At 39.8% G+C, this 20,163-nt stretch overlaps 1 protein-coding gene across 1 annotated transcript; it reads right to left on the minus strand.

The window, feature by feature from the left end:
• Nucleotides 1-339: 339 nt before the first annotated feature.
• Nucleotides 340-13,013, minus strand: METTL22 (methyltransferase 22, Kin17 lysine). The gene is made up of 11 exons (XM_074158503.1): nucleotides 12,957-13,013; nucleotides 11,096-11,446; nucleotides 9,021-9,365; nucleotides 8,630-8,670; nucleotides 8,400-8,544; nucleotides 7,847-7,918; nucleotides 7,223-7,276; nucleotides 6,175-6,255; nucleotides 5,114-5,216; nucleotides 4,138-4,306; nucleotides 340-2,617 (listed from the first exon to the last, which is right to left on the minus strand). The coding sequence occupies exons 2-11, from the start codon at nucleotides 11,316-11,318 to the stop codon at nucleotides 2,582-2,584; spliced, it is 1,269 nt and encodes a 422-aa protein (XP_074014604.1). The 5' UTR covers nucleotides 11,319-11,446; nucleotides 12,957-13,013; the 3' UTR covers nucleotides 340-2,581.
• Between the last annotated feature and the right edge of the window lie 7,150 nt (nucleotides 13,014-20,163).

Consider the following 20,163-nt stretch of genomic DNA (forward strand, 5'->3'; position numbering starts at 1 on the left):
GTTCCTAAGGGTCTTACAATGAAACATGCAAGCTCTTTCCCAGTAGCTCACAAATCCAAGACCATCCAACCTGATGTTGAATCACTTGATGTTTCCGTAAGTTGCATGAACTGAAAGCCTCATGCAATTTACACTGGGCTGTTGAATACACGCTAACATCTTGCCCCTCTCATAATCACATTTTCTCTCCATCTGGCTAAAGATCATGGCAAATTGTGTCTAACACACAGCAAAAAAAAAAACAGGTATAAGACAGAACTGCCAAAAAAAGTCCAAGAACATTACCTGTTACAATTTTTCAAAATTTAGATACATCACCACAGGAGCATAGTGTTTTTTAAATTATGCTTTATTAGGAAAAAATCCTTCTTGATTACATAAACACAGATAATGTGCTCAAGGCATTATCATTTTAGGCACCAACTTGATTTCCAATCATAACCTGTATGCCCAAGACTAAACAATTCCCCACTTCTCATCATCTTAATAAACAATGAACAGCTAAAGGTGTAAATTTGCATGATGACTTCTGAAAACAACTACCATGTAGGACATACTTGAAGTATGATTAAAGTCAAAATTGAGAAGGGGGCATCCATACTTAATATCCTTAAGTAGCAGTGGACAATTCTCTGGCAAGACAGGCTATATTATATCTTATTAACACCACAAAGCTAAGGCCTTGCAACACTCTTGTGATTCTCGTGTTCTTAGAATTGTTGCCTATTTTTGACTATTCCTTATCATCAGTGAAAAGGGTCACATCCAAATTTGCATTGACCTTTAGATCTTAGTCACTGAACCCTCAAAGCTGTTCTTTCCCTTCAACAGAAAGATTAACATTGTTTCTTTAGGAGGAAGTTCTACTTCAGCTTGCTTCCCAGGCAGCCATGATGTTTGTATCTATTCAACCAAAAATACACAAGTATAAAAATCTTTTCCAGATGTTAATTTAAACCAGTTGTGGTAAAATGGCTGAATTCTACGTTTAGAAGATCTACAGTATCCCTCTACCGGGATGAGTTTCTGTTGATAATTCCAAAGACTTTCAGAAGTCCTGCGTGAGTAAAAATCCTCTCTAACTGCACATGCTATTTCATATCAATTCAAATTCATTTCTCGCTACAGCCTTCAAAAAATAACTACTTAAGTAAGCAGCTACATTCAAAAACAGCTGTTTTCAGTTAATCTACCAAAGTTAATCGCATTACAAAACAAACAAACCAACAACACTCTTCTGGGAATCTTTGGGTTAAATTACAGTTTATTATCTCTGAAGTTCAAGTGAGGGTTGTGAGAGAGAATTTCTGTATTAATTTAGGCAGATAGATGCTAACAGAATGTAATTTTTGCTTTGACTATACTCACAGCCAAAGGCCATTACTGTCTAATGACCTTTCATCTCATTAACGAACACCAAAAAAAAAAAAAGTCTTCATACACATAAGCAGGTTACAAAATAACTGACCCAAACCAACTGAACTAAACCAAATGTAAAATAAACTTTCAAGAAGTGAGGCAGGCAGTTCTAATGTAATGTACGCACCCTCCCACGACTCTCAGGCCAGAACAGCTTCATCACCGACTCTCTCACAATGCTGAAGAACCCAGCAGGCACAAGAACTTCCGTGACGGCGTACATATGGCAAGTGATACAAACGTAATAGTACACATCAAATTTATAAGAAGTACGAACAAATTTTTGGTTTCATTAATAACACAGGAGAGATTTGATCAATATGTTGTACTTTAATCCAAAAGCTAAGATACTGAAGGCTCCACTTGTATGGGCAAGACATTCTCGGTCTCCTACTTCTCCCTAGCCTCACATACAGATCGAGAGTGGAATTCCAAATACTGGAAGAGCAGTAGCATAGCACTTCACATGGTACCTCTCCACCCTCAACCTGGCAAGGACAGAATAGCTTGAACTTCCAGCAGGACAATATAGCTCCAAGACCTCTATGGAGTATTTTTAGAGGGCCAAACAAAATACATCTCATCTCCTTTCAGTTCAGAGAGTAGCCCTAAACTAGAATGATTTAGATAGGATAAACTGAAAATTAAGGACTAAGTTCCATAAACAGATTGCTTAAGGAAAAGTCCATGAAAGACAAACAGGTCTTGCCCAGAACACAGTTTCAGTAATGTCCATAAATGTAAATAATGTGGAAATAGGATGAGACCAAGAACAGTGTCCATGTTCAGAAAACTAAAAAGGAAAATGCATGACATCTGCAAATCAGCCACATGGAAAAGGTTAAAATACCTCCTTGTCAGAGTCTAAAACCTAAGTCATCAATCCCAAAGAGCAAGTCACTGTGACACTGTCACCGTCTGGCATCCTGCACGTACTCTGAAGATCAACCTTAAACAGTTTTGTAAAATAAACATCAAAAAAACCATGTCCTAAGTGCCAAACCGAAAACTTACTGAAGTAAAGCGCATCTGCATAGCAATACTTTCTGAGAACACAGTTCCACCAGGAAAATGCTTTTCTTGGGATGAAAATCCATTTTTAATAAAACATCAAAAAAGCCTTTATCCTTACATAAAGATCTTCTATTTTCTCATGTCCCTGTCACGTTAGCTGTTCAGCAATGATCTTCCACAATTCCTGTAGTGGAAAAAATACATACAGGTATTTTCTCAGATCAGTAGGTTGCAATTATAAAAAAGTTCAACACGCCCACTTGAAGACAAGTTTTAAGACACACCCTATACCTCCATCTACAGATAGTGAATGCATCAATGTAATCTCCTAGAACAAACACCAAATTTTCTCTGAGAGCAACAGAATTGATCTCTTTATTCTTTTAGCATGACTTTTTAAAATAAAAAATTATCATTCAAATAACTTGTTTTAAAATAATGTCATTGGTCTGCATGACCTTCTGCAGTATTCTGATTGATAATCTTGCTCTTTTTCTTAGCCTTTGTTGACAAATGCTGTCAATAACATTAGTAAAAATACAACTGAAAAAATACGTAATTTACTATTTACGTAAGGAATCAAGCTCTCACAAATGTATATCTTATACAAACACACAGGCGCTTCTCTGTCTACTGGACAATGAAGATGAAAAGCAGACCACTTTATTTCTATACAGCAAGTTAGTATACACTTTGTCTGCTGTACAAAAGATTAGTAAGTAGGCTATCACGCACTCTTCACCATGAATTGTGGCAATATACTTCGTGATAAATAAAAACTTTGACGTTTTGAAAATGCATATATTTCAAAGACCAGTACCCTTCTGCAAAAAGGCTAGGGAATGAGTTTACACATGTAGGTATAATCCAGGTTACATTTATATACTTGTAAAACTTGTTTTAAAGTTTTGCATGACTGTTTTATGCCTGAAGGTATCAGCATTAAGTAAAATAAATCAATCTCCTTAAGTAACTGTGCCCTCCTAAATCTTACTAGGCATACATACTGCAGAAGACACAGCAATAGCATATTGACTACAGGAACATCATTTCTTGGTAAAAGATCTACAACCCAGTACAAGATTTGCAAGTTCTTTAAAAAGATCTGTTAAATTGTATTGTTCTAGAAGCTAGCAAGCTATTAGCTACCCTGCACAATATTCGTAAGAGTAGACAATTGGGAAAAATAAATAAAGAGAACCGTAAGTGCTTGGGAGGTAATTACATAACTACAAAATTATAGCTGACACCTTTATGCAGAACAGTAGTTTACAGCTAAACGACTTCTTCATAGATACTAGAATATTATTTCCTGAACCCTGAACTGGGAAAGGAATTACTAAAACTATGAAATGAAAGCTCTTTTACAAGCAAATAAATGAGAAGAGGTATCGGTCCCATTTTCTAGTCAATCATAAAAATCGTATTTTACAAAGTAACAGATATTGTTTCTTAACCTTTGAGGAAATGAGTGCAATCTAAGCCACTGTCCTGCTGGTGCTAGAAAAGGGTGTGTTATGTCAATCTAGTATAGGTTACAAAAGCACAAACAAGAATATTTTTAAAACAACAAAATGCTAAATGGAAATAAATGAAAAGGTAAAGTTTATTCCCCTGTTCTTACTTCATGTTAAGTAAACAGCCAAAAACTAATTTGAGATGATTAGCCCAACATACTACATTTATTTTAACCAATGCACTTACCAACTGCTCAATTCGTTCATAAACAAGAAACTGACAGAAATCAAGCTTAATGGGCTCCACAATATATTTCATTTTTCTGTCTTGGAGGTTCTCCAAATCATTTAGAGTATTTCTAAAATGACTGTAGGCTTCACATGTAACATCCATATGTCTTAAAGTGAAGTTCAGCCTGGCAAGAGAATATTTAATTAAAAATGTCTCTCCTGTACTGGCATCTTAAATACCTTTGTAACTTTCCTCAGCTAATGGAAAATGTGTGTCTTCTCAGTGTAATTAAGTAACTTTGATAGCTAAAAAAAAAAGTAACCCCCTCCCCCACTATTCCTGAAAAGCAAATGAGATTTACATTAGCATCAATACACCAATAACTCTTGGATGAATCTTTCCACTGATTTTAAGGCACTTTGCCACAACACAATTATTGGCTTGGCTTCCAGGACAAACACTTGGCAACAAATCATATGAATAGCGTAGATATCTCCAGAGATTTAAGCAAAGCCTATTTATATATTAGTTTATGAATGGACTGCAACACATGACTACGTAAAAACATTCAACGATTCCTTGAACGAAAAGACAAGAGAAATTGTTCTAGAGGTACTCAACCTGGGAAACACATACCCTAATTATAAGCCCCTTCACTCCACTCGATGAACTCAAAAATACATAGCAAATGTTGTCAGGCATTATAGAATACATCAGCCTAGCCACCTATTTATCCTTATTTGCACAGACATTATCTGATGTGAAACAAAGGTAGGACAACAAAAGCCGAACTCTTGTGGAAATCAAATTCTGAACTGATAAAAATTAAGCATGTATAAAAACAAATACTTGTTCTGAGTATATACTGCAGCCTATGATAAACTAATATGATGAAAATCAGAACCTGATCTTCAATCAAATCAGATGTTTCTTCCACATAAAGAAAGCACGTTATGTTTTTCGTGCTTTTTAATTTCTTGGTAATACTTACCTCTTTTCTAATGCTAGGTAAACTGTGCAAGAATTTCTCAAGTTGTGTGTGATTCTGTACAGCATTCTGAAAAAGGCATCTGTCAGGTCATCGTCATAGAACACTACAAAAAAAAAAGATTAAAAGTGTAAAATATATATGTTTAAGTGTATTATTTACTTAAGTCTCAGATATGAAACAACCACAGGCCTTAGCTTGATTATTCTAATCAAACAAGTTACTATTTTAACTAAATCCTAAAGCATATTTTTAATGGCAACACCTGACCCTGTAACAGTATCCACTGCTGCTATTTATGTCAGGCTTTCTTTAAGATTCCTCTTGTATCAGTGGGAATCAATTCTGTCAGACAACTTACAAAACTTTAACAAGATTTCTCACAGCCTGGAAATATCTTACTGCAAAGCCAAAAAAGACAGGACATCACAATGTATAGGACCTCCTTGCTTACAAAAATACAAAAAAGGCAGTAACTAATATACCATTATAACCACATCTCCTTGGAGAGCACTCTTGCAACACCTTTCAATATCATAACTAAAACCAATTCTCCTTCATTTATATACCAAAACAACAATGGTTTTCCTATATAGAAAACCTGTAATTTTTCAGTCTTTCACTTAAGCAACAAAAAGAGCAGAAAAAAAAAAAAAGAGATATCCAAAGGCATAGGCTCCATAGGCAAGTGCAGCATCTGAAACTGCTTTTGTTGTCCTACCTTTGTCTTGCATCGGATAACCAAACTCTTCTGGTGGTCAAATTCATCGCTAACTTGTGATTATGTTTTTTGAGTCATTTATTTAGTCACAAATAATTACCATACCAAAGGAAAGAAAAAGCTAGTAGTTTTCAACATCTGTTCTCCTATTGCTAATTCAGAATGTGAATATAGTTGCTTTAAAAAAAAATAATAATTACAGGCAGGGACACTTAAGGCAGAGCTTTGACAAGTTTGGTAAGATCTGACCTAGTAGATTTTAAAAGCAAATTAGGTATGTTTAAATTATTGCTCATAATGCTCAAGTGTTCAATTTAAAAGCTTACTGTTTATATTTTCCTACCATCAGCTGCCATTATCACAGTACAATGGTCATGCAAATCAGCGATCTCTTCTTCTGACCAGCTATAAGGAGCTTCAGGATCTGTAACAAAAAAAATATAGCTTTGGTGTACATGACTAAATGTCTCAAGTGATTGACAGCTGGAAAAAAGAAATTCCTAACTCCTGTGGTCATCTGCTACTCCATAAATGGAGCACCGCACTGAAGGGAAATCAAAACCTCCCTCTATTCAGTCTCTGAAGTTCCATGCAGTCCTTTGCTTTCTCTGTGTTATGTTCAGTCCTCCCAAGGCTGACTGATAAGAGTAAGTTTTCTTTGACTTTAGAACTTATAACAAATTACTACCCTGTAACAAGATCACAGAGGTAACTAGATTAAAATACTCTGTTAAATAAAAAAAAAAAACCAACAACAAACACATCTTTGTATAAATTTTGATTAAGCTTCCTACTTCATCATGCTTTAAAAAATTTACTCTGTTAAAATATAGAAACTTTCTCTGAATGTCCAAAAAACATAAAGCCTTTTCAACTGACAGTATGGAATATTTTCATTAACCAGATTTTTTTGAGGTCCTAGAGAGGCTCTTGAATGTGTAAAGGCTGTTTCCACTTGCTTAAACTGTTGCTCTATTTTCTAGAAGCATTCCAGAAAATGCAACTGATGATAAAAAATTCTATAAAGTAGACTTCATCTAACCTAGTGCTACAATTTTGTGTTGACCTTGCAGTCACTAGAAAGTGAAAGTTACAGTGCCTGGATTCCGTTATTACCACATAACAGACACATCTCGTTTGCACCTCTGGATTTTGACCTAAGTGAGGGACAGCCACTACTTGTCTATTCTCAACCTATCAGTAAACCCTTCCTTACTCATTCACATGGCAATGATGCTCCCAAAGACAATACTGTACTTTCAATTACTTTTCCAGAGACATGTGCTGGAGGACTTCATAAACAACAGAGTAAGCTTTTCTTGATGGCTCTGAAGGGAAAAAACCCAAAACAAACCACCTAACCCTATCTGAAAGGACCCATAACAACCTACCAGTGCAGAATTCATCTTTCAGCCAATCCAGCTCTTTCACTTTAACTTCCCCTCCTGTAAGTGAAGAAAGATCACATCAGTCACAAATGGCCTTTCAGACAGTACCTAAGCAAAAGTAAAGAGTCAAAACCCATACTGAAACAAGTGAAGTTGAACATCAAGTCATTTACTGTTCAAAAACAGTTACCCACTCACAAGAGAACAGGATGAACTTAAGGCTCAGAAAGACAACCTATGTTCTCTTTTACATGTCTCACCTGCAAAATACTTCTCCCTTCCAGAGTTCTACCTCTGTCATCTATACTCTGTTTATGTGACCCTTGGCACCTGGATATCTGTGATCCTCCCAAGTACCTCAGTGAAAGTCACACAACGACTGTGTGGGAACTACAGCTGGTCTTAAATGATAAGCAGAGAAAGTATTTTGCTCTTCTCAAAAGGAAGCTGTCCCATTACGGATCACATACAAATATCTTGCATCTTTCTTTTTAAATGAGTCACTTTTAACCAAGACAAAATTTTTATTTTACTTGTGAACACGTGAGGTAGTCAATGACTGGGCTGTTTAATCCGAAGTAGTACATATACAGGCAACTGCACAAACACTAACTGTATAGCACTTACTTCCCGGCTCCATCAGATGTTTGTTTAATGCAACATTTTGCTCACACATGGCCAGAATATCTTCACCAACATCTGGAAAAAAGTGATACTTCTATTCAAAATAAGAATATTTTGCATGGGCCACATATGACCTTGACCTCTCAGCCTAATGCTCTAAGTTTCTCTCAAACTAACAAGATTAAGGAAAATTCAGAGCAACTCTATCCACTGATGATTGCTTTCCTAGTATCCTTCTTGCTTTTGTCTTTCAGTATGAAGCTCTGAGACACCCTTGAAGAAAGAAGTTAGATCCCTGCAGTAGTTATTTTAATGTAGGCACACTATCTTGAGTTCAGAGCAATGTATCTTGCTTTTAAAGTCTTGTGCTTAAAAGTAGCAGTTTTTTCAATCTGTTGAGAAAGTTCTTGTTATTTTTCAATAAACAACACAACTTTCTACCTGTTAATAAAAGAATTAACAGCTAAAATGGAACAGATGAGGATGAAAATGCCAGGATAAAAGCGCTGCTTTGTGAAGTCTCATGAAAATGCTTAACTGGAAATAACTGCTTTACCTGTGCAATAAACTCTCTTGGCAACTGTTCCCATGATAATGCTTGTAATTCCAGTGCCACCTCCAAGCTCTAGCACTGAGCAACACCTGAACATGTCCCGTTTGAACAGAATGTAATCAGCAAGAAGAAAGGCTGCACGCCAGACCTGGCGATAAGAGAAGCAGTTAAAACTGAGTCAATTCTGAAGCACAACCCAGGAACAGCAAGATACTACAAGGCAGAATACATACTTGTTTACCGACATCTTCTAAGGGGGTGGCCATAGTATGTTCTGTGAAAATGGAAGTAGAGCAGAAGTAATTACCTCAAAACACTGTTCAAATCAAGTCATGTTTCCCTTTCAAATATAGAACTAAACACTCTTCATTCTATATAATAATGCTAGATAATGCAGAAAACACCACTCTAACAAAGAGGCATCGAGTTTCCCATGGTATACTATTGCCAAATCACTTCTGGAGAAAAATGGTAAATTTTTAAAATATTTACAATATCACAGTATTATGCTTGTTTTATTATCTCCCTTCACTTAACATCTGCTGTTCCATTTCTAAAGAAAACCTATTTTTCTTTTGTTTTACACAAACATATTTATTTATAGACCATAAGCCTGCTATTTACCTATTTTAACAACATCACTGCAAGTGCATTCTTGTTCTTCATCTTCAAAAGCATCGTCTTTCCCTTTCATCAGAATTACAGGATACACTCTATCCCTCAAAAGATCCTCTGCTTCTAAATCAGAAGCTCTTCGAGGTCTTCTGACTACATCCAAGTCTCCGTCATCATCTAGCAGAGCTTCTACTCCTTCACTGTTTAATTCTTTTTTTAGATTATTCCTGTCCTGGTCACACAGTTCATCTTCACTTCTGTACTGGTGTTCTCTTTCTGTTGTAACTTCTCTCACACGTTTCTCGGGTGGGGAATCTTCTGTGTTCCAAAGGATTTTGAAATATGACAGGAACACTGTACGAACATGGAGAGGGAAAAAAAGTTAAACACCAGGTAAGAACAGAATCTATGTGCAGCTTCCACACGCATGAAGTCTTGGTATGTATGTCACATATTAAAAATCTAGAGGATAAAAAATTATACAGATAACTTGAAATATAGTTCGATTTACTATGAAGAAATATTTCTGTTATTAAGTTCTGTCAGTAGAAATGAATGAAGCACTTTCATGGTCAGCCAGCTGACTCAGCATCCACTCAGTCACAACGCACACTTCCATCTGATTTAGTAACACAAATTATGGAGTTCTATTACAGTTTCTTCAGAAAGCAAGAAATTCAAACTTGATCTACTGTAATCTGAGAAAAGTTCTTCCCTAGAGATCATTTTCACCTAGATCTAATAAAATCTTCATTGCCTATCCTAGCATGAGAAATTTTTAAAGTCATCTACTGCTTGCATGACAACCAGATTAAATTGATTTGAATATTTAACAATTTAAAGGATGCCATCAATGAATGAAGTGCTTTTGTTCTCCAAGTCCATTCTGACCCCCTGCACGTCCTATGGCATTTCAAACAGTGTAAGGTAAAACTGACCCAAAGCAGCAGAGACTAAATCCCTATGAGGTTCCCTAAAAGCCAGCAAAGAGACAGTGGGAGATTGTTGTTGTACTTGTTAGAGTAAAAGCTGTCATACTACAATCCAATTCTTGTCTTAATAAATAAAGAATTTCCCAGAGCAAGTACATTCAGAGTAGGCAGCATATGCTGTCATTTCATTCTGTTGAAAGGTTCTTTGCATTAAGCAAAATCATAGCAAACAAATGTCAAACAGCATGAAGACACACCACAGCATTAATTACCTGGTTTTGACCTGACCAGGGTCAAAATTATTATCCACTTCTTTGTCATTTTTTCACATTGTCATATGCTAGAACAGCTACAAAAGTTATTCTTCTTATGTCACAACTGGTTTTGAAAAAACAATTAACACTTCTGTCACAGCAGGAGCAGTACTTTTCTACAGAACATTTTACCAGCAGCTTCAAGGTCAGTTTCCTTGACAACTTTATAGAAACCCCCAAGCTGGCAATCAGAGGCGTTTGCCAACTCATTTCCACTACAGCCTTGACTCTTCAAATTACATGTCAGTCAAAACCATTGCTATTCTGAGCTTTCCCATTGCCAATTTTTTTTTTTTTTTAAACAAAAAAAACCCTCAAAACCCAAATAAAGCTGTTAGGCTCCTCTGGAATAGATGGTAAATCACATAAAGATTTTATAAAAATTCATAAATTAATTACTGATAATTTTTATTGTATATTTAAGCTACGCTGTTTAAAACCCCTGGCTTCCCACCTTTTGTTTGTATGCAAGAAACATCCCAACTTTTAAACATGTTCCCAAAGTGCTATATTGAGATTATAGCTACATGAGCAAATAAATAAATAAAATTAAACCTGCAAGCAAGTTAATTTGGTTACTTTTCAGAAAGTAACTTAAAATTTATTTTTTTAAGATAGGCTGTATATAAATTCTGCATTAATAGTTTTCATTTCTGTAGTTAATTTCATTAAGAGAATCCAGCTAGCCCTTCTCCTAAAGACTGAATAGGAAGTGATGCTGCTTCTAACTGGAATAAAATATGTAATGACTAATATCAACCATTCAAAGGAGGATTCAGACATTACAAAGATATGAATACTCTTAAAATATAGCTCCATCAGTCTAAATATACATTACCTGGTTGTCCAACTGCATTCAATCGTACCATAAGATGTCTTTTGTTTGGACAGTGTAAGTGAACATCAGAAAGCACAGTGTCACTTTTAAATGTGCAGTTATCCATCTCCTCCTCCACTACATCTACCATGATGTGCCGGTGACAGGAACATCCACAGTACCCAAACAGTCCCCTATGAAGTGCTGTCACAAAGTGATTTGATACTTTTCCATTAACAGGCATCAAATAACAGTTTTGCTCAGCAAGATAACCTCATGACATAGTTTCTGAGAAGACCTCAGGCAAGATGTGGCCATGCAAGCTCCACCACGCTCCAATAAGACAGCAAATTGCGCATCAGGATATCCAACCTAAAAGCAAACAGAAAGCTTTGAGTCACATCCTGACACTGTTTGAACATTACTCCAGCAATATTTTAGAAGTTAAAATCAGATTACACGGTCCAATAAAATTGCAACGCTCCAGTGCTCTCTTTTACAATGCTCCAAAGAATCATAAAATACATAATTGGTAGTAGCTCACTGGCAGGTATCACATATATTAGGAAGAGCTACTAATTACATTGTGTTCAAAACAACACACCCCCCACCCCTGGAAAAACCCCTGATGTTATTATGAATGCACAGACTTACAATGTTAAGTCACGATATTTAAAGGAACATAAGGCCTTGTGTGCACAACTTCACCATTTTAAGGGATCTTGTTCTTCATAAGAATCTCTGAATTTTCTCAGAAATGCACACAATTACTAAATGTATTATCATAGGTTGGTCCCCAAAATTTTGTAAAAGGAGTATCTGCCCCTCCTGGAGAAAATTCAGCTCCTTTTATATGCCTTCACTAATTGGGCAGTTAATGTCTCTTGCCTTTGGCATTCTTTATTCTTCTCCAGAAAACAAATATAAACACCTGAAATCATCCTCACTACCTAATGTCCAAGGCTGAGTTGTCTCTCTGCCCTAAGGCACAAACAAATTAATTCCTCTTATGAACAGAAAAGGACATTTATTTCCCTACATTCTATAAAACTTTACGTTTTGTGAAGGGTATGCAAAACATTGATGAACCATAGATCTGAAAGCAAAACTTATGTTTAAAAAACTTTATAAACTGAGATGCTGAGCTTATACCACACCCACACAGATCACCAAGCGTTATACGAACAATTTAGTTAATAGACACCCAGGTCTCACCAGCTATGAGCACTCCAATATACCCCTTACGTAAAAACTGTGGATGCCATTTCCTATGTTGCCATTATCATCTTGAAAGATTAAACTAAATTTTCCATTATTTGCTTATAGTTGAACAAGATCATAAATATAAAGGCTTAAAATGCTTCTATTTACAGGCAGCCTTCCTAACTCTAGTTATGAAGTTCTATTAGCTTTTGCCCAGCTGCAAACCTGCCCTTTGCCAGCAGAAATCTGTGCACGAGCTACATCCACACTGACGCGAAGCCACACACGGCGGTTCCTCCGCCACCCGCGGAGGGGACACGGCTGCCCAGCGCCACCGGGGTAAGGCCGGGCGCCGTTCCGCGGGCAGGGCAGAGCCCGACGCCTGGAGACTCGGCCTGCCCGCAGCCACAGCCGCCTCTCCCCGAGGAGCCATCGCCTCCTGCTCGGGCACCGCCGGCGCAGCCCCCGGCCCTGCCCACACCGGCAGCTTTCCCAACGAAGCCGCCCCCTTCTTCTTCCTCCTCCTCCTCCCCGGGGCCGGTCGGCCGGCCGGAGCCCCTCAGCGGCCCCGCGCCGGGAGGAGCGGCTCGGCGGGGCAGGGACGGCTGCGGGGAGGGGAGGACGGGGGCACGAAGGCGCCGAGGCGAGCGCGTCTCTCCGCCGCTGCCACGACCCCCACCTGCCGCCACACGGCGCAGCCCGCCGCCATTTCGGAGGCGACGGCCCCTTCCGGCGCGCCGCTGACGCCGCGCTGAGGGACGGGCGGCCGCGCTGAGGGGAGGCCGGGCTGGAGGGGCTGGGGGCGGCCGGGCGGGCTCCACGCCGGCGGGCGGACGCTGCGGGCCGGTGGGGTGGGAGCCTCCTGCCGCTGAAGCTGGGTAGGCTTGCGGCTAGTCCCTGCTCTACTTCGTCTGCTGCTTTCCCGGGGCAGAGCCTAACAGCCGTCCCCTCATGGTGCTCGTGGGGGTGCTGCTGTATTGCCCAGCGCTGGACCCCGAGGTAAAAACCAGTCCGGCAGCCGGTAAAAGGAAACAGCAGCAGCATCTAAGTTTAGTCTTGCCACTGAAGCATCCACAGCGGCTGAACTCATGTTTCTTACCCCAGTTCATTTATTGCTTGATCTCAGCATTAGTTACCTTGACTCTGTTCGTGCGTAATTCCATGCAAACAGCTTCATAACAAAAAAAATGGAAAAACCTATACGGAGTAAAGTAGGAATTTCTTCCTTTAGCCCAGATCATGTCAGAACCGTACAACCTCCAAAAGATTGGAGGGAGCAATAGCAGTATCTGCTCACTTGGGAAACAGGGGGGTTAGCTGCTTAATTCTGCAGAGTTTTTGACTAGGTACCATGAACCAGGTAAAATAAACAGAAAACTGAGTTGAGTGTTGAACAGGAACCCCATACCAGAGTGCTCTGAGAAACTTGAATAACAGAAATTTATCTAACTAGCAGAGTTGGGTGGCAGCAGACTCCAGTCCCCCCGTGTTGGATTTGTGTGCCTGAGGTAGCCCCAGCCCAGCTGAGCCCAGAGCCCGCCACCGGCCACTGGCCTGGCGCTGGACGGGCCCTGTGGCCCAGCCCTGCTGCTCCAAGCCTGCTGGCCACCTGCGGGCACAGCATGGCACAGCCGCTGGGCATGATGCTCTGCAGCCCCTCTGGGCAAGTCACAGACATGGATATACGCCAGGCTCCCCTCTGCATTCCGGTTTAGCTCCTCTGCAAGCCTGCAAAGGCTGCTGAAGTTATTCCTATCTTTCAGCGGGAGGATCTGGTTCCAAAGCGGGCATTTGCGTATTAATTACTTGTTATATGAAACTAATGCCAATTGCTACAGATGATCCTGGTGGTTTTTTTTTTTTTAGTGGATACTTGTGGGGAAGAAAGAATTAAAAAATCAATGCTGGAAAAAACCCTTGGAATGTAATGCATAGTCTGTACTTATTTCTAGATGTCTTTCTTGTCATCTGCATCCTTCTATAAAGGCTGAGAATTATTAAGAGAGTGAAGTAATCTTTCCCTATTTTTACAGTCTAGAGTGTTGAGTGGTAGTGAAATAGAAAACAGAGCGAGCCACTCAAATCTTTCATTGGAGCTTCTATGGGGAATTATATTGGATGAACATCTGACAAAAATACTTTGGAGATTTGTTTTCCTTTTTTTCTGGCTCCTATGAAAGAGTGGAATATTATTTTACTTCCCGTGGTGATACGCTGCCACATAAATTATTACTGCAGTCTCTCTCTGCTGGCATATATTCCCCACTGCTATAAAGTGCTAACAACATGCAGACAAAGCAGATTATATTTTTCACAAAATGTCACCAGTTTGCAACAAGAGACACTGGTATGCAGACCATGCAGATTCAGTATTACTAGAGGAGTAGCTGAAAAGTTAGGTGTTGTGTTGCATTGCACTACACAGGATCTTTTAAACACAAAGGTACATTAGATGAGAAATGGAGCTGCTATCATTTATTTTCTAAAAGAAATTCTTCTCGTGTATATATAATTATTAGGCAAAGCAGGAATATCTTGTGGCTGCAGAAAGTCTTAAAGGAGCCAGTGTGGCTGCAGACATTATAATGTGGGTGGTAACTTAATGACAGTTGTTCAGGGACAATCTGGCTCTGGAGACGCAGTTTCTGTCCTACAGACACGAGGGCTTTGGCAGCAAATCCCTGAGATCTGCCTCTATTTTAAAGACTTTATGATGCCCCTCAGTTACGTTTCGTATCTTCCTCACAGATGTGTGAGCTAGGAATTTGCTTAAAGAAAGCAACCCAAGAGTATCCCTTAGTCACATCACACCAGGCATTAGGGGACTTAGAAGAAATGACTGCTTCCCACACTACATTTGCCAAATCCTTTCATGGCCCAAAGGATATTGCTAGGACAATTCCTTACAGATTGCCTTCAAAAATGCCAGCAATGCTGCAGGAGGCTCAGAGAAGAAGAAAATTATACAGACAACCCTGAAAAATATGTATCACAGGGAAAATCTAATTCCTTAGGAACAGATAAGAGAACAGAGCTGATTCTCAGAAGTCAGGAATAAGCAGATGAATTAATACACCACCACGTATATGATGTTGTACTGAATTAAAGAATAAGGCTAGGTATGGCTTGAAGGTTTGCTTAGCAAATATAACTTGGCTGACCACAAATAGGGGCCTACACCCCTGCAGAGCTACGATAAGTAACAAGACAGGAAGGTACCTATGTAGATAGCAATTGTGAGGCCAGCACAATGTTATCTTATCTCTGACAAATGGGGGGCTCCAAGAGGGAGGTAGCATATGGCAATGAGTTACTGGAAACTAATGAATATGTTAAAACTCCTTGCATGAATATGTATGTATGGTGTGCATATATGTTGTTAAACTGACTCTGTCGGACACGCACATTTGGAGGAGCTATCCCCTGTGCGTCCAGCGCTGCAATAAAGGATACCTGCTTAATAGTCATCCCGACTATTGAGTCCTGATTTCGTCTTTCACGGCATCAATTCTGGCGACCCAGATGGAACACTGTCTGCTCGGCTGCAGGACCCTCTGAGAACAGGACTCCCTAGGGTACCCCCGGGATCTTCCCGGAGGGACTCCTCGCCTCATACGGATCACTGCGGGGGCAGACAAGGACCATCTAGAAAATAAGGTATTCTTTTAAGAAAAATTAGAGAAAAAAAAAAAAAAAAAGAGTTTTGGTTTTTGGAACCGGTCACTTGGGGTTCCCATAAGTCGTAGGAGACGTCCTACGCAGGGCGCTGTATGCCAGGCTACTAGTGCCTGAGGGCATACTGTGTACGTGAGTTGTGCTGCGCAACTCAGGTTGTGCTGCGCTCTCTTGCATTACGTACACTTGGTTTGTGTACGCGGGTACAGGCACATTTTGTGCTTTGTACTCTTGTATTTCGTACACTTGGTTTGGTTTGTGTACGCGGGTACAGGCACATTTTGTGCTTTGTACTCTTGTATTTCGTACACTTGGTTTGGTTTGTGTATGCGGGTATGAGCACATGCTGTGTTTTGTACTTTTGTATTTCATACACTTGGTTTTAGTACGTTAGGTACGGTCGCGAGTAAAGCTAAGTACCTTTGCATTAACGTACTTTGTGGTGGTAGTAACTTATCGGTATTGAAATTGGAACTGTTTAAAGGAATTGTTTATTGAAAGTTGATTTGGATTTGGTAAAAGGTGTGTGAATGAATTGAGCTAGCTCTTGTATGACTGAGACGCGGCACAGCTGCGAAGCGAGTGTGGAGTTCTGATCCGCGGTTCCGTTATCCCGCGAGGGGTGCGGCCGGAGATGAACAAAGCGAGTGTATTTGGTTGACTGGATGAATATGATCGGTCATATAAATGGATATTGTCCTTTCCACCCAGATAACGGGTGTAAAGCAAACAATAAGTGTTAAGCGTTAAAATTGTTTTAAGATTTTTTCACTGGTTTGGGTCTAATCCAGATTGTACTGATCTTGAGTGCCCTAATTGCCAGCTGTGGATGCAGTGGGAGGAATATTGAGGAGACAGATTGTATCCTCTAACTGTACTGTGTTAAATTAGCAAATATGGGGGGACAGCAAAGTGGCGGAATTGTGAAAAAGAGCCCCATAGGATGTATTTTAAAACATTGGAAAAATATAGGAGGACCGTCAGGTGGGAACGTGAATAAGAAAACTTTGATAAAATATTGTAATCAATGGTGGCCCTTATACAAATTAGATGATGGAGAAAAGTGGCCTCTTAATGGAACTCTAAACTATAATACTATGTTGCAGTTGATGTTGTTCTTACGGAGAGAAGGAAAATGGGATGAGGTTATGTATGCGGATATGTTTTTCACTTTGCGAAATCATCCTGAATGGCAAAAGGACTGCGGATTTAATATACCACCGCAAGACCCTTTAGTTTTGTCCCTCGAGAAAGAACATAAAGATAAAAGGAAGGGGCAGCAGAAAATGAAGAGATGTTGCTCGGCATGTAGTATTGGACAAAGGTGTTTAAAAGTGACAGAATCCAGTAAGAGGAAAGAGGAAACAGAAGATCAGCTTGAGGATTTGGGAATGCCCCCCCCTCCATTGCCAGATCCGCTTTCTCCACCCCAGTCGCCATTCCCTGAGACAGAGGGTGGCGGTAGCGGTGAGGAAGAAGGGGAAGCGGCAACTGCTTTTACTCCAGTTACTGCAAGAACCAGGAGCAAAACTCAGAGAGCTCCACAACTCCTAGCCCCGTTACGGGAAGTAATGGGATCTAGTGGACCAGCTAGAGTGAAAATTCCGTTTTCCACCACTGATTTAAATGACTGGAAGGAGGTAGCTAGAGGGTATCGAGATGATCCCTCTAAGGTGGCAAAACGATTTGAATTGATAGTTAGAAATCAAGATCCAGATTGGAGAAATGTAGATTTAATCTTGGGGGAGATGACTGAGACAGAAAAACAGTTGGTATTAAAGACTGCCCGAACCCATGTGCAGGCTCAAATTACAGGGAGAGTCCTGCAAGGGAGTGTGGATGAGCACGTCCCACTGACTGATCCGAACTGGGATCCCAATGATGGACAAGATTATGCAATGTTAAGACGATATCGAGATTGGATCAAATTAGGGCTGGAAAATGCCATTCCAAAGGCTATAAATTGGTCAGCATTATATGCTGTCAAACAAGGACAGAGGGAGACCCCTACAGAGTTTTTGGACAAACTGAGAGAGGCAATGAGAAAATATACCACTTTAGATCCGTCCTCAGATATAGGGAAACAACAGCTTGTTTCCTTATTTTTAGGACAATCATCCCCAGATATTAGAAAGAAGCTCCAGAAATTAAAAGAACCAGATATAAGGGATCTCGAGAAATTACTTGAAGAAGCCTGGAGAGTTTTTAGAAATAGAGAAGATGTAGATAGGGGAAAGCTGACAAAAGTGATGGCCACAGCCACTGTGGCAGCATTAGAACAGAGGGGAGTAGTGAATGGTAGGGGATTTAGAGGACCTGGAAGAGGGAGGCCTTTTGGGAATAGAGGAGGATTGAGGAATTTGGCAAAAGGCAGAGGGGTTAATGTTGAGAATTTATTGGAAAGGAATCAATGTGCATATTGCCGGAAAACAGGACACTGGAAAAATGAATGCCCTGAACTTAAACATACCCCACGTGCCCTGATAGCTGAAACAGAGACTAATTGACGGGGACCTGGGGCATCTACCCTAGCGGATCCACTGGTCAAAATAAAACTAGGGGAACAAGAGAAAGAAGTTGAATTTTTAATAGATACAGGTGCCTCTTTCTCTGTTTTAAATCAAGAATTAATGCCTGTAAGCAAGGATTTTGTAAATGTAATAGGAGCCACTGGCCAGCAGAGAAAGGCGTTCTTTTCGGAACCCCTTAGATTTAAATTAGGAAAACAGATCGGAATACATCGATTTTTATACTTACCACATTCCCCCAAATCACTGTTAGGGCGAGATTTATTAGAGCAATTAGGAGCAGTGATAGTTTTTAATCAAGGAGCCATGGAATTAAAAGTGAAAGAAGATCAGTTGATTGAAATTTTGAGCCTAGCCCTAATGCACTCTGAAAAGCCCACTGTGTCATCACCCGAACTTGAAGAAGTCATTAATCAGGTATATCCAGGGGTTTGGGCTACAGGGACTCCAGGAAGGGCGAAACACGCTACCCCCATAGTAATACAACTTAAGGAGGGAGCAAGCCCAATACGTCAAAAACAATACCCCCTGAGATTAGAAGATCGCAGAGGGATAGAAGGTCCAATTAAGAACTTTTTACAACATGGACTACTAGTGGAATGTGAATCAGAATATAACACCCCCATACTGCCGGTAAAGAAACCAAATGGAACTTATCGGGTAGTTCAGGACCTAAGAGAAATAAACAAAATTGTTAAAGATTTACACCCTGTAGTTGCCAATCCCTATACATTACTTACCAAATTGAAAAACAGTCAGGTATGGTTTACAGTATTAGACCTAAAAGATGCATTCTTTTGTCTGCCTTTGGCTAAAGAAAGTCAGAAGTTGTTTGCTTTTGAATGGGAAAGCCCTACCACTGGTAGGAAAACCCAGCTTACTTGGACAGTGTTACCCCAAGGTTTCAAAAACAGTCCAACAATTTTCGGAAATCAATTAGCACGTGAGCTTGAGGGATGGAAGCCTCCTTCCAAAAATGGAACCCTTTTACAATACGTGGATGACCTGTTAATAGCAACTGAAACCAAACCTGAGTGTATCCAATGGACTGTGAGCTTGTTAAACTTTCTTGGACTAAATGGATATCGAGTCTCTCAACAGAAAGTTCAAATGGTACAACAGCAAGTGACCTACCTGGGATATGAATTATCTGGAGGACAACGGGAGTTGGGAACTGAACGAAAAGAAGCCATCTGTAAAACCCCACTTCCTCAGACGGTAAAAGAACTCAGAACCTTCTTGGGAATGACAGGTTGGTGTCGATTATGGATTTATAACTACGGAATAATAGTGAAACCTTTATATGAACTTTTGAAAAATAATCCCATTAGATTGATATGGTCCAAAGAAGCTCAGAACGCATTTGAAATACTCAAAAAGGAACTCATGAGAGCCCCGGCCTTGGGCTTGCCTGATGTAACCAAACCTTTTTGGCTCTTTTCTCATGAGAAACAAGGAATAGCTCTAGGAGTTTTAGCTCAGCGGCTGGGACCATACGAAAGAGCTGTAGCTTATTTCTCTAAACAATTAGATGAAGTAAGTAAAGGATGGCCAGGATGTTTACGAGCGGTAGCGGCCGTAATACTAAATATTGAGGAAGCCCGGAAATTTACCTTGGGCCAGAAGATGACAGTGTTGGTTTCGCATACTGTATCCGCTGTATTAGAACAAAAAGGGAATCAC

This window comes from Numenius arquata, chromosome 14, assembly GCF_964106895.1.
Source record: "Numenius arquata chromosome 14, bNumArq3.hap1.1, whole genome shotgun sequence".
In the NCBI taxonomy this organism is placed as follows: domain Eukaryota; kingdom Metazoa; phylum Chordata; class Aves; order Charadriiformes; family Scolopacidae; genus Numenius; species Numenius arquata.